This window comes from Anopheles funestus, chromosome 3RL, assembly GCF_943734845.2.
Source record: "Anopheles funestus chromosome 3RL, idAnoFuneDA-416_04, whole genome shotgun sequence".
In the NCBI taxonomy this organism is placed as follows: Eukaryota; Metazoa; Arthropoda; class Insecta; order Diptera; family Culicidae; genus Anopheles; species Anopheles funestus.
In genome coordinates, this window is record NC_064599.1 from 22,203,436 (window position 1) to 22,217,224 (window position 13,789).

At 38.5% G+C, this 13,789-nt stretch overlaps 1 protein-coding gene across 2 annotated transcripts; it reads left to right on the plus strand.

The window, feature by feature from the left end:
- The first annotated feature begins 9,085 nt into the window (after positions 1-9,085).
- Positions 9,086-12,850, plus strand: LOC125772017 (U-scoloptoxin(01)-Er1a). Of its 2 annotated transcripts, XM_049443293.1 has the most exons (3): positions 9,092-10,412; positions 12,247-12,441; positions 12,529-12,850. In XM_049443293.1, exons 1-3 carry the CDS (start codon positions 10,344-10,346, stop codon positions 12,640-12,642), a joined length of 378 nt encoding a protein of 125 aa, XP_049299250.1. In that variant the 5' UTR covers positions 9,092-10,343; the 3' UTR covers positions 12,643-12,850. The 2 variants fall into 2 exon arrangements, with proteins under 2 accessions (XP_049299249.1, XP_049299250.1); XM_049443292.1 differs by having other exon boundaries at positions 9,086-10,412; positions 12,247-12,850.
- The last annotated feature ends 939 nt before the right edge of the window (positions 12,851-13,789 follow it).

The following is a 13,789-nucleotide window of genomic DNA, read 5'->3' on the forward strand; positions in this document are numbered from 1 at the left end:
CATCAGATAATGAATGAAAATGAATATTTTATTTTTCAATTGTAGCTTTGCGTTACTATTTAATTTAATACATACCGTGTTTGTTACGCATTAATATTTCAACAAAAAGCTGACTCTAACAAAAAGAGCTAAGATGGAAGACTTTAATTTTTGTGATATCTTTTCAAAACAAGAGGATAAGATAAGAGGAGAAATAAATATTTTAAAACTAATTTATGCTCTAATTTTGTTTTTGGTTTATTGCATACCATGCATAGGACTTTGACTGTTTGAAAGGAAATAAATTCGATTTAAGCGACATTAAAGCCATCTCGCAGCTAACATGCTCTTAAATAATTTAAGCAAGCAAACGCTTTCGTTAATACCGTCCCCAATGTATGCCAGCTTTGAACTCACGACAAACAACAACAGCGATGTGAAGATGTGTCGAATGTTTTGCTTCATGGTGGTACATTTCATTTCAGTACTGGCAAAGTGTTGCTTCGCCATCCCATTGAAGTACTGTTCGAAGCAACACTTATTGGTAAGGTTATTGTAGCAAATCGCTTGTGATTGTTGTTGCTCCATTGCCCAACGGTCCGTGCCAACCAGCCCGCCCGCCCGACCGCCGGCCCGATTGGAACCAAAGCATCGGGTCTGGGAAAAACCTCTTTTTCTGACCCATCTTCATGCCGGCTGTCGAACCCAAGGCGTGGAAACGAACTTTACATTGCGTCAGCATAGGTTCAATTTTTTTTTATTGCTGGAGGACAATTTCAAATCGAGCTGATCGGAACGGTGGACGTGTGGACGTGCGGCTTGGGTGTTACGGCTTGTTTAAGTAATTTTTATTGCGTGGCGCAATTTATGGACATCGTTTTGAATGAAGTCTGCATTTCATTTGTTTTCCCCGTTCTCCGTTAATTCTAAATGCTGGCAAAAAAACATAAAGATGAGAATAGATTTGTTGTATCTGATTGCATACATTCAGGGTGTCGTCACGTGGCCACGGTTGAAACGATAGCCTACCATTAGCCAGCGCTCCAAACAAGACAACAAACAAGTGCACATGTGTTAATTGTAGTCACTGAATCATTAAATTTACCATCCGATGGACGGATAACTTCATTAGCATCTGCATCAAAAACCATCGTCATTTCCTTCTTTGCAGCTAAAGTTGCTAAAATACGAACAAAAAAAAAAGGCTGCACACATTAGCCATAAACCGGGAAGCAATCATGTTGTGGACCCGTGTGCTACGGACAACCATTGGTCGATCGTCGATGGGAAGAATTATGTTGCTTTTACAGCGTGTAAATATTGTAATGGCGCTCCAGCGCATTAGCTACGCAAACGCTCTTATGATGATGGGAGGTTATGCACATTGGGTGTTACCCGATTTGACTCGCGGTCGTTCTGGTGCTGCTGCTGGTGGTGGTGGTGGTGGTTCCGTTTGACTTCTTTGTCACTTATGTGAATTACTGTTTGGCGTATGAATCCATGCGAGCGTGGTTCGTGTGCGGCTGGACCGTTGAAACATTGCGTAGCCGGTGGCATTGTTATCAGGTGTGCGTAGCGCAGTGGCTAAAGAACTCTCGGCAGTAGCGTATGCCCATGGTGGTGGGCGGCGATTCGCGCCGTTTGTTGATTTATTAATTGGTGTGAAATTGTGAATGGGTAGCTGCTGGCTGCTGGCATGTCCGGTATGGTGAATGACCTTATCTTGTGCTGTCGATAGACAACGAGAGACAGTAAGAACTAAGCGCTAGAGGTGGTGTGGTTCGTTATGGTTGCAATGGTGTGTAGGGAAAGTTGTAAAACCACCAGTAACAAGTACCGGGTTAACATTATCAGTATAGTAAATGAAATAAAGTTTCTTGAGAATTCGAAAATTTGTTTTGTAATTTTTCTAATTTTTCGATTTGTATTTTATAAGTTTTTTTTTTAAATAATATTTCATTTGCTAAGGGAAAATGATCTGATCAGTTACTAACCAGAGATCCTCTCGCGATAGACTCGATGGTCGATAGAAATTTAGCTCAACGGGCTCCTAGAGGTGCTTCAAACTTCTCAAAATTACCTCAAGCTACTGCCACCTAGCAAAAGCTTTCCAGCGGCTCAAGAACTGCAAGACCAAGCACCGTCAGTAGTAAACTAATCAAAAATTGAGGAAAATCATTAAATCCCTCAGAATATTAAAGAGATTATTGAGATTATTTATTAACAAATCGTTTGTAACGAATGTAAAAATGAATAAAAAGAATAATTCTATAAACTACGACAAACTGAAGCAGCCATAGCAATCAATGAATAGGTAAAACCAGAACAATATAGACAGAAGACAACATTAATAAAGATGCAGAAGAAATATTGGGAGAAACACAGCATTTTAGAAAAAGAAAAAAAAACAAAAAAGGTTAGAAAAAGCATTGAAGTGCCAGAAATAAGCGCCAAGAAATTCGCAGCCGATAAATATTGCTTGAGCTAATCGTCGTCTAAAATCCAGTGGAGGAAGCTCCAAAATTTTAAAAAAGTTGAGCAGGGTGGTAAATCCGTATAGGAGCAACCAAGAAGTTGCCTAATTACAATACGTACAAAGAATATGTGTACCCTCTTAACACGGACAGCTAAGACCTGAGAGACTTCATACAACGCAAATGATACATACATATTCTAGTGTGAGATAGTGATGTGAAAAATCGCTCCTAAGTGGGATTCGATTCGAATGTAAACATCGCTTTAAATCCCAATCCCGGACTCCAATCTTGACAGATTCGAATCTGGGATCTGGACTCTTGTTTTGGATCCGAATCCTGAAGGATCCCAATCCTAAAGGATCCCAATCCTGAAAGATCCGAATTCTGAAGGATCCGGATTCGGACCCTTTTTTTTGGATCCCAATCCGGACTCGGAATCCAGGCAATCCAAGATATGGGATTGAATCCGGATTGATCCGAGGAAGGATCGAATCCCAGAATCCGATCCGGATCCCATTGCCCAACACTAGTGTGAGAATGTGTCTGATAAGTCCGTGGATAATCGTCTAATAAGTCCAATTCGTGTTCTGGACACGCGATTTCGAACTGAACAAATTTGACCAATTGGGCATCCATCGATCGTATAATTGTACTGCCTGAGGCTGTGCGGAACGAGAGAAGAACACTTAATTTGGCAATACAAAGGCGAAGGAAATTGGAGATAAACCACCAGGAAGGAGGGTTAATGAATAATTGAAATTAACACTAATAAACTAAGGAGCTCACAACTAAGGAGCTTAAGTCATATTCAAGGATACATCTACTACTTTTAGGCTTTTGGCCACTAAAATCATATGCATATGCGAATCAATCAATGCCTTGTGATTGGAATCTTGGTACCGTGTACCCCACATACAAGCAGGTAGAGGAGGTGGAAACTATCATAGAGGATTCCGATCTTCAGAACTTCACCAAGCGACAGATCTTGAAGAAGTTGACGGAGTAACAGCTCCACACCTACCACGTATTCATCGACCTCTAGACTGACCACCAACAGTCTTGGATATGTGGTTGTCTGTTTACGTTTCAACCTCGTATTAGAGAAGGTCATCGGATGATTCGACGATGAAAGCGTCGCGCAGCATCTTCTATAAGTCCATTCAGATCCAGACGTACACTGTTGAGACAGACATAGCAAAAACCCTTGGGATCTTGGGAAGATTAAGGAGAAAGAAGCCAGATTGATGTTTTCGTCACCTTCAACCTTGCTAACAAATATCGAATTACGTAGGGTTGATGTACTGACCGTACGTTTGAAATCTTCCAAAATTTAAGCTTTCTTGAGTGAAAGCGAAGCACTGTGAACAACATTGAAATTATAATAAGATATATTTGAGTCTGTATGAGTTATACTCTGATCTTGTTATCTTTATGTTAAACTTTTTATTTTAATTACATGTTTTGTTTAAATTTTCATTTTTTTGATTTTTTTTCATAATTTGTTTATTTTTTTCTTTTAAAGATAATAATTTAGTTAGTAAACATTTGCTATTTATGTTTGCTTTATATATTCTATGTTTCATTTATTTAATTTATTTCCAATGTTATACACTTATATGAATCTGTTCGTTTTGATTTATTTTGGGTTTCTCTTCTATTTTGTTTTTAATTTATTTGATTATCAGCTTACAAACGACCAAAAAGTATATCTTACCATGTTCTTATCGATCTTGTTATTTAAAACGCATCTTAATGTTTTATGTTCGCCCAGTTGAACAACTGCCACCCTATTTATTGCCTATTTAGCATTTAAATTACCATCAACTCCAAGGTACATTCGTCGAAGCATTGCTCATCCTTCACCGATTGTTGTCTTGCCCCCCCCAATTGTTGTCAGACACCCCAAACAGCAGATAGAGAAGTTTGATACACTTTTAATTCTTTTCTCACCAACCATCACGAAATGTACCAAACCGGCCTGGGTTATTGCATACACTGCCAGCGAAAGAATTTAATCGAGATGCGTGTTGGCACCGGTTCAAGAATTGCAAACAATAGCATACAACAAAGCATCATTGGTTTAGCTTGTTTTACCACCCGAAATTGTTGCAAATTTGTTGCCATTTTGTTTAATTGTTTCGGTGCGTGAAATCCGGTCCGGAGAGGTTTTGTTTTTTGTGGTAGGAAAACAGGATGGTACGATGGTGGGTTTTGGTGTGGCTTTTGTTTGTAATGCGCTTGAAAAGGTGGCTTCTTCTTTTGCAGGTGTTGAAAAAGTCACAAAGGTATCCGAAAAGCTGCGAATCGATCGATGTAACGAATGGTTTACCGGAACGGTTGAGTAATCCAACCCCGACGCGGTTTGGGACGCGTTGAGTGGATTTAACAATGTTAAATGAATATGAAAGTAAATCCACTTAACACCGGGCAGCATTTGGTTCCGTGATTGGTTGTGATTGAAACAAAACGATCATATCGGCCTTTGTAACATGGTCAAATTAATTCATGCTCATCTTCTTTTTTTTGAAGAAAACCAACTGGCCTTGCTGTTAATCTCAGTTTGTTTTTTTGTTTTGTTGTAATTCAAAATGGTTTTTAATGCGTCATGTAACGTGTAATAAGCAAATTTTTTAATAAGCGTTAGTAAAAATATTTGTTTCTGTTTTTTACTATAATTTATTTATAGCAGGAGTTAGTAGAAACATTATTTTGCTATAATTTATTTATAGCACCATCGGTAGAATATAAGATGCTCAAACGATTCACTAAGGGCTTCCCACACCCGGATAAAGCGTGAAGCAATCGTAGCTGAGAACAGATCTTTCTTCGCGTTTGTAGAGCGATCGAAGCCTAAAGTTTCGTTTCGTAAACGCACGTAGAAAACAAAGCATTCGCTTACATCGTACCACGCCACTCGGCCAAAGCGACGAATCTTCCTTCCATTGTCCGTGCCCAGTTCGGGATTCATTCGTCCAGTGCAACGGCATTCATCGGCCGATGCACTTTCGGATGGCGTTTTCTGTCTGGCGCGAAGACGAAAAACTAAACCCAAAACCCTCGTCTTACCTTTGCGCAACCGGATGACGATGACTTGCGGACGTACGATAGGGGTTTTAGTTGGTGGTGTTGCTTCTACCAAAGGGGTCAAAACTTATGTGTGAACAATTGGGAGTCTACATCGGAGTGCAGAAATGCGTATCCGTCCACCCGTTACCCGGTTTGTCGGCTTTTTGCCCACCCGATTTGTTGGGCAATCGATCCGATCGAACCATGGGTTCGCTGACATGGCGACATAAATTTGGCATTTTGTACGTACAAAACTGAACAGCAACACTTATCACGACCAATGCTGTGTGGCTACCGTTCCGTCCGGTTCAATGGTTCAATTCGACGCACAGTTTTCGGTAGGACAGTAGGGCGCGAAAGGTTAGATTACGCCGCATGTAACATTTGTTCCCCTAGTGATCCCCAACACGTGATGACATTTTCTCACCCATTCGTCCACAGGGCAGTGTGTGTGTGTGTTTGTGTGTCATAAATGGTTCGCTTTTTTGCTGCTTCAAGCTTTGACGTGAGGTCGAATGGTTTAACTTGCCACAGTTTTATTTTCGTTTCAGGCGTATCATTACCATTTGCTGTGACGCCAAAGGGAAGCTTTACTATTTGATCTTAGCCTTTGCTGACCAATAAATGTGGCTATGAATTAGTGTTTGCTTGCAACCTTACCGATGGAAGGATGTGCTTCAAGAAGACAAATATCTCACAGGCATCTTTAGTACAACGATGCTATAAATCGAACGAGTGTATCAGCCATGATGCGCGGTGCGAAGGAAATTATGAGGCCATTGATTTATGGCTCTGAAGCGCTTAATGGTTTGCCATTGACTTTGCGAAGTTGGATGAGTTGTTGGTATTGTGCGGTGAGGTGGGAATCAATGGCATGTGAACCCGTGCTAGGGAAGAATACCGATGCGGGGAGGCATTTTTCTTGCTGGGAAACATATTGAGAAGGAACTAATCAAACACTGTGTCCTTCAGTATGCTTCTGCTGTGATACATTGCTATTTGTGTATTTGTAGTTTTAGAAAAATATTTGGTGTTAGAAACTAAGAAAAAGATTTAAATCCTACAAAGAACCAGGAAGAAGGTACGGGAAGGAAAACTATGAGATATAATACACTTTAATTAGCATAGCAATTTAATTAATATCTGGTCACGACTTCTGGAGAAGTTTAATTTTAATTTGTTTGTTTTGAATTGAAGCTGAAACTGAAGCTAAACAATTAAATTTAAATTAAACTTTTCATTTATATTTCACTAGTTATTTGTTCAAGGATATCAATGTAATAATTGTTGCACGAATAAAATTTTTACACTGCCTTACATGATATACCGAGTTTTTTTTATTTTATATTTTTTTAAGAAATTCGTTTCTGTAATAATTTTATTTAACTGAAAAAAATCTATAGCAAGTAGATTAAAAAATTGTTCAACCGAGTATGCCGGGATAAGGCAAAGGACAAGGAGGAAATGCCTTATGAAAATTGTAATTACTTCAGCCCTTTGTGGCTGACAATACGGCTAAAGCCAACAAAAAATAAATAAATAAGTAGATTAAAATTAAAATTAAATTGGAATGGTCACTTAAATCTAAATAAAATAAAAAATAATTCAAATTTAGAGAAATTATGTATAACGAACATAAAAATGAAACTGAAAAGCCTGTAAACATACAGCTGAAATTAAATGGCTTTTAAATGGTTTCACGGAATATTGAGACATGTGGTCGAAAAATACTACAAAACCACAGACATTATGAGGTTTTTGCACTTGTTTCTAGGTATAAGAGGTGTTCTAGGTATATTATTTTTATAATATTTTAATACTTATTTCATCGATAGGAAACAGATCGTTCGTTGTAATACCACACAACTAGCAATATATACATTTCCATGACTTGTTATCATTTTTTTTCCAAAATATAAATATAACATAGTAGAAAGCGAAAAAGTAGATCCATGCTCATCGGAAACTGATCTTTTTTTTGGGAATTTTTCAAAAGAAAAACTTAGCAATACGGCCATACCTACCATACTTCATGAATAATATTAAAAAATAAATAAATAAATATAAAAAAACATTCTCGTATCATTGGCGGGTTTAACGGTAAGCGAACTAAGCGACCGTGGAAGTTCCCATGATCGTAACTTTATAAAAACATAATTATTTTCCAAAATTCAAGCATTTTACAGGAACTCCGTTTACTTTTCGGCTTAGGGCCGCACACGTCCGCTTGGGCCCAAAATCTGCCACTGCCTCATATATTAGGTTAATAGCGAGTTCCTTTGATTTTTGCTCCTTCTAGTAAAAAAAATTAACAAAAATGTACGTTTTTAAAGACTATTTGTCGCAGCGCCATTATTGAACCAACAGTTTGTCACTATTTTTCCCTTAAAGCAAAGAAAAACCAAATTTTTAATTAAACTATAATCTTATAAACTATATCCTATAACAAGATATAGAACATTATATGCATGGCGATGCAAATAATGCATTACATTATTTGCATGGCGATGCGTTTATTTATTGGTCTATAATTTCGTTATCGTCATCGATCGATGTTCTTGAAACCTTGATCTTCAAAAAAATACTAAAAAATGGAGAAATTTTTTTGAACATGCTGCCTGTATTTAACATGGAAATAATAGTAAATAGTGTTTCAATGTTTTCCCTCACCATACTATCTAAAATTTAATTAAATTTTTCTACAAACTTTAGACAAATGTGCAATCCTCAATTTATGTTATCGTACTATCATGCAACAACGAGAAAAAGAAACCAATTTAATAATCATACAATTTTTCGTACGATCAATTAGCAAAACAATATCAAGGTTATGATTTTCCACTCTTTCCACTCGCAATGGTTCATTATTTGCTTACCCAAAAAATTTGGTCTATTGTTTCGTACGCTCATAAAATCCAGATTGCGACCAGTCTGACCACCTCGCAAAACGATATGCCTTAACAACTTCCACCTTATTCTTACGATAACAAACACACAGAAGAAAGAAAAAAACGATAGCAAACGTTGATCGATTCTTTCATTCCACGCACTATAATGATTGCAATTAGCATTCACTAAAACGACACAAACAAACGAAAAAAAATAACCCTATTCTCGCAATGTAGTCCAAACGCAGCCGTGCCGTGCAGCAGCATTCACGCAGCAACATTTCTCATAACATTGAACTCGACAAAAAATGCTCCCAATATCTTTGCACCGGAAACCGGTGCGTGCAAGGCGCATAGAGCACCGAAATCAATTAAACCGAAGCTGCCAAGATATTTGGTCCGTCTTATCTGTGCGAATGGGGCAGGGAAATGAAAAAATGGCATAAAACACACGCGTGCGTAGAAAAAATTTTCACATAGACACACGACACTCCACTACTTTACCCACTTCCTGCCCCTGATTGTGGGGGGAGATAATTATCTAATTGAGTGGCCATGCGACCAATTCTATTTGCGTGCGTCTGTTCTGCTACACCTGAGTCGGTGAGAGACTTTAATTTCCAATTTTCTTCACACTGTTTCCCCACCACCAGCTGCCATGATGTTAATCAAACGTTGCAATGCTCACCCAGGGGGGTTTGTCGCTAGCAGAACATTTTGTGGCCGTCTTAAGAGTGCGTTTTTTTATGGTTTTATAAAATTTGCAAGGGCTGTGACAGTGTTGAAGGAGGAGAGTGGTGCGACTTGGGTGATGGTTCCGATTTTTCCGCCCTGACAATTGAAGTCTACTGAAGTGGCGGTTCTTCTATTATTGCGAGTGGGAGTGAGATCGTTTGTGAATGTTTTTTTTTTTTGGGGAGGTAGGTGGGAGTAACCTTGCCGTATGTATAAAGCGATGCTGCACGGGGCGGACGTTTTCATTTGGTTGTTGTTTAGCTCGGCATAAGCGCGTGTGATCGCCAATTTTTGTTGTTGTTGTGAGTGATGTGAAGGAACGTCCGTTTTGGACTGATACACGTTGTGGTGCTATAGAGAGTGTGTTTTTGTGTGTGTCATAAAAGATTTCGGAACGTACGGTGATCGGTGATCGGGAAAGAGGCACCACAAAAAGGACTTTAAAGGACGGAAACGTAAAGTGATAAATATTGTTAAATCGAACAATATTTTAATCATCGCATTTATTACATTTCCTCATCGGAAAACGATTGGAAGTATTGGATAGAGAGAAAAAAAAACAACCTCCCCAAAGATCATCTCACTCGAGTTCGAGTTGCGAAAATACGCGGAAACATTAAACAAATCATAAAAAAATAAACCTCGTGCCGTTGTGTTCATTAAGCAACCGTTCGCTGCTTGTTGTGCGGTGTAATCTTAATTACTAAACAGCTTGCATATCCGTAAACGAACTCATCAACTGTTGTTGTTCACGAACATAAGAGGACTATCTCCACCCTGCCCCCAAAACGTGTGTACATGGATCGGTGTGGAACATTATTGCATAAATTGAGAAAATAGAAGCAAAAAAATAACACCCCCAAAAACATCAATTGGCCAAAGGTATCGTGTGGAGGAGTGAGAGAAAAAAAACGAACCATCTTGCAGCTGCTCGAGGGTGCCCGACATCCCTTAGTACGTCTCCACTCGAACGCCACACGGTTATTCAAAACAAATAAGAAACATCTCCTATTGTGCGGATTTCGAACTGGAAGCATCACTTTTTTCGGAAAGTTTGTACCGGAATTAGCTTCCTGCACTGCAAGAGGAGGCTGGAATCGCTTCGGGTTTCACGTTTAGGCGCGTGACTGCATACGAACGAGCTGAGCGTACGGGCAGGCGACGAACCCGCGGAGTACGGCACAACACGGCAAGCATCATGTGGAAGTATACGGTTTTGTTGGTGGCGTTCGGTGTGTTTCTATACAACAGCCATGAAACGTACGGTGTAAGTAGAAATGGATTTTCTTTCAATAAAATTGGGAAGAAAGATAGAAGATCTTTGAGGTGACTTAATGCAAAAATGATTAAAAAAAGGTCGTTAAGCAAATTTTAAATAAATTAACGAAACTATCAAATTGCTTACGTACTTGATATCATATTTTTTTTATTTTTTTAGCAAAAAAATCAAATTGTTAAAGTTAAATTAATTACCAAAAAAGTTAAATAAAAGAAATAATCGTTTCATTACAAAGTTTACTACATTAAAAAATCAGTATAAAACGCACAAATCATTCAGAATATAATTATAAAAACAATTTAAAAAAAGCTACACAGTATGGATTTTGTTAATTTAAAAAAAAATCAATTCACTTAAGTATTTGCATACAAAATTAGCTACCTTAACCTAGCGTCTATTTATCATTGCTCTCTCATCAAACAACATAATGATGTTGCCTATCTTAATGCATCTTTCATTATTCACTTATTCCATTCGGTAACTACAGAAAAGGATCTTTTACATACCAAACAACACTTTTTCGCAACCGAACTCATAACACGATTTAATTCGTGCAAGCCGTTGGAGAAAAATGAAATCAACACTTTGAAATAAAAAAAATAATTGTTTCTTGTAAATTAACATAACAATTCGGAGGTGGATTAGAATTTTATGGAGCACTCGGCTGGATACAAATGTTGCACGATGCTAATGATGATATAAAAAACAATTTATAAACCGTGAGTAACCTCGACCAGCTCGTGGACAATGGTGGGCTTAATCTTTTGCTGCGATCATTGTCGGGTCAGGCTCAGTACATTAATTATTTTCACACCAAAATCAAAGGTGATGTCGCACGGAATTGGTACAATAAACACTGCGGTTGGTGAGTGATATAAATAGCAGAAGTTTACACTAAAGTTTGAAAAACGTGTAAACAGACAAACATTTGAGCAAGCTGGTGTCCTTTACATTTTTAACTGGGACACGCTTGAGACCGTTTTCCACGCTAATGACTTCGCGAAGGGTGAGAATCATCTAGGCTGTAGATGGGCCCAAGTTCAGACTTTTTTTTCGCACAGCTCACACACGTGAAACGGAAAGTGATTGAAAGTGATTCCAACGCCCGGAATAAGATCTTCACGAGAACGACCTTATGGCCGTACGCTGGTGACGATTGCGGGAAATTGTGGCTTTCAGTTTAAACTGACTGTTACTCGTACGGGATGAGAATAGTGCTGGTATGATCACGATTTGTAGCCCTCTGGATGACATAAGCATCGATCCAAACTGTTAAAGAAGATCACCAAAGAGAAAGAGAGAGAGAAAGAGTGCAACATTATCGAGCAAACTACAGATCGTTTGTCTAGATCGTGCACTAATTTGTTTGCCCCATAAAGACAATGTTTCACATCCAGACATTTTGCTGTCTCGGGATCGGGGTCGGGTTTTCAAAACATCTCTCTTCAATCCCAACACCAAACCCCAGCGGTAGTGATCGATCGTACGCTTATGGGGGCGATGGGAAAAAATCGATAATCGATGAAAAGATGAATTTAGCATGCAAGGGGAATGATGCAGTGTGGTGAAGCAAACCGTATAATTGGTGGTTGATTGTAATTTGATTGGTTTGCGATGATGAAACTTTTACTCTCACATCGAATTGAATAATTGTTCGAACGATCGCCATAGACGGAAGATCGCGACCGGACATATGAAGATGGCGTAATATTTGGCATATTTCATAATTTAAACATTAAATCGCTTTTTGTTATTTAAATGATTGGCTTATGATTTAATTTTGTGTTTTTTTTGCTTTCTTTTCTTTTAACATTTTTTTCAGCAAATCTTCGGATACGAACCGAACGTTGACTATCCTGCGTACGATAAGATCCCGTCCGGGTTAACGTTCCGGTGTGCGGACCGGCAACCTGGCTACTATGCGGACATTCAGACACGTTGCCAGGTGTGGCACTGGTGCTTACCGACCGGCTACATGTTTTCCTTCCTCTGCCCGAACGGAACCGTCTTCAACCAAGTATCGATCAGTTTCGAAGTTGGGATTTGGAAACGAATCCCGAACGCTTTGCACCGTATCATTCTAACATGTTTCCTTCTCACACAGGCATACCGTGTTTGTGACTGGTGGACAAACGTGAACTGCGAAGGTTCGGAAGACATGTACAGCATCAACGATGATCTGTATCGAGATGATGCAGGCAATCTGATCGTTGGATAGCCAAATCGTACCGTAGCAAAGTAAGCAATCAACGGTGCGGTACCGATCCTATTAGGGTGCAGTGCTGTTGAGAAAAAAAGTCGTCCAAAAAAAAAAGTTGTGCGCCGTTCTGGCGCATCGTGAGATTCCTGTTTTATGTTTCGTTTTATTTTTGTAAATATAATTTATACACTGTGAACAGAATGAATAAATAGTTCTGGAAAAAATAGTACCTTCTTTTTCTCATTTGCATGATCGGTTCTGAAATCGTTGACAGTAGATGTAAGTAAAAATATAGAAAAATGGAATAAATTTAAAACAAAAATAAATAAAACATCTAGAGCTGGTTTTGAAATGGTATAAAGAAAATTACGATTTGGTGTTTCAACTGGAGTTACAAAAACTAAATTTTTGGTTCTTACTTTTCTTCTTTTTAATGGCTTAACGACCTTGAAGGTCACTCCATTTCTCCAGGTCAACCATTTCTAGATTAATGGACTTATTTTACCACGTAGCCGGATAGTCAGTCCTTACTAGGGAGGACGGTCCAGATGGAATTTGATACCCGATTCTAGCGTGTAGAACCGGCGCCATTTATTACATACACCACCGCCTCTTTGGTTATCTTTCTCTTTTTTGATAACTAGGGCATTTTCAGCAATAATTTAACGCAATGATAAGTAATTTCTACTTTCTATTTTAATTTTAAGAAACAGTTTTTACGTTCACAATTTATATTAGTTTATCTTTCTCTTCTTGGATTTTAACGACCTTACAGGTCACGCCGGCCATTTCTGGTTTACTAAACTTATTTTTACCACGTAGCCGGATAGTCAGTCCTTGCTACGGGGGACGGTCCGGATGGGATTTGAACCCGGTCCGGCCGTGTGGACCGGCGCCGTTTATTACATGCACCACCTGCATACTAGTTTATAATAGCAAGTTAAAATCGAACAATCTAATCGTAAAATTTCGTAACTCAAGTGAATCAAATCTCGAATTAATGGTACAAAGACTGTATGTAATTTTGTTTAATTTTTATTTTTCTATATTTCATTCGTCTGGTCTAGGTATACACCTAGACGTATGCAACAAATAAAATATATCATAACAGTTTTGCACTAAACTTATCGCCCACACTGTACATTCCGTACATAAATCTAGGGGT

Coding starts and splice junctions, on each gene's coding strand:
- LOC125772017 (XM_049443292.1), top strand. CDS start 10,344: ATGTGGAAGTATACGGTTTTGTTGGTGGCGTTCGGTGTGTTTCTATAC. Junction 10,413..12,246: donor ACAGCCATGAAACGTACGGT/GTAAGTAGAAAT, acceptor CATTTTTTTCAG/CAAATCTTCGGATACGAACC.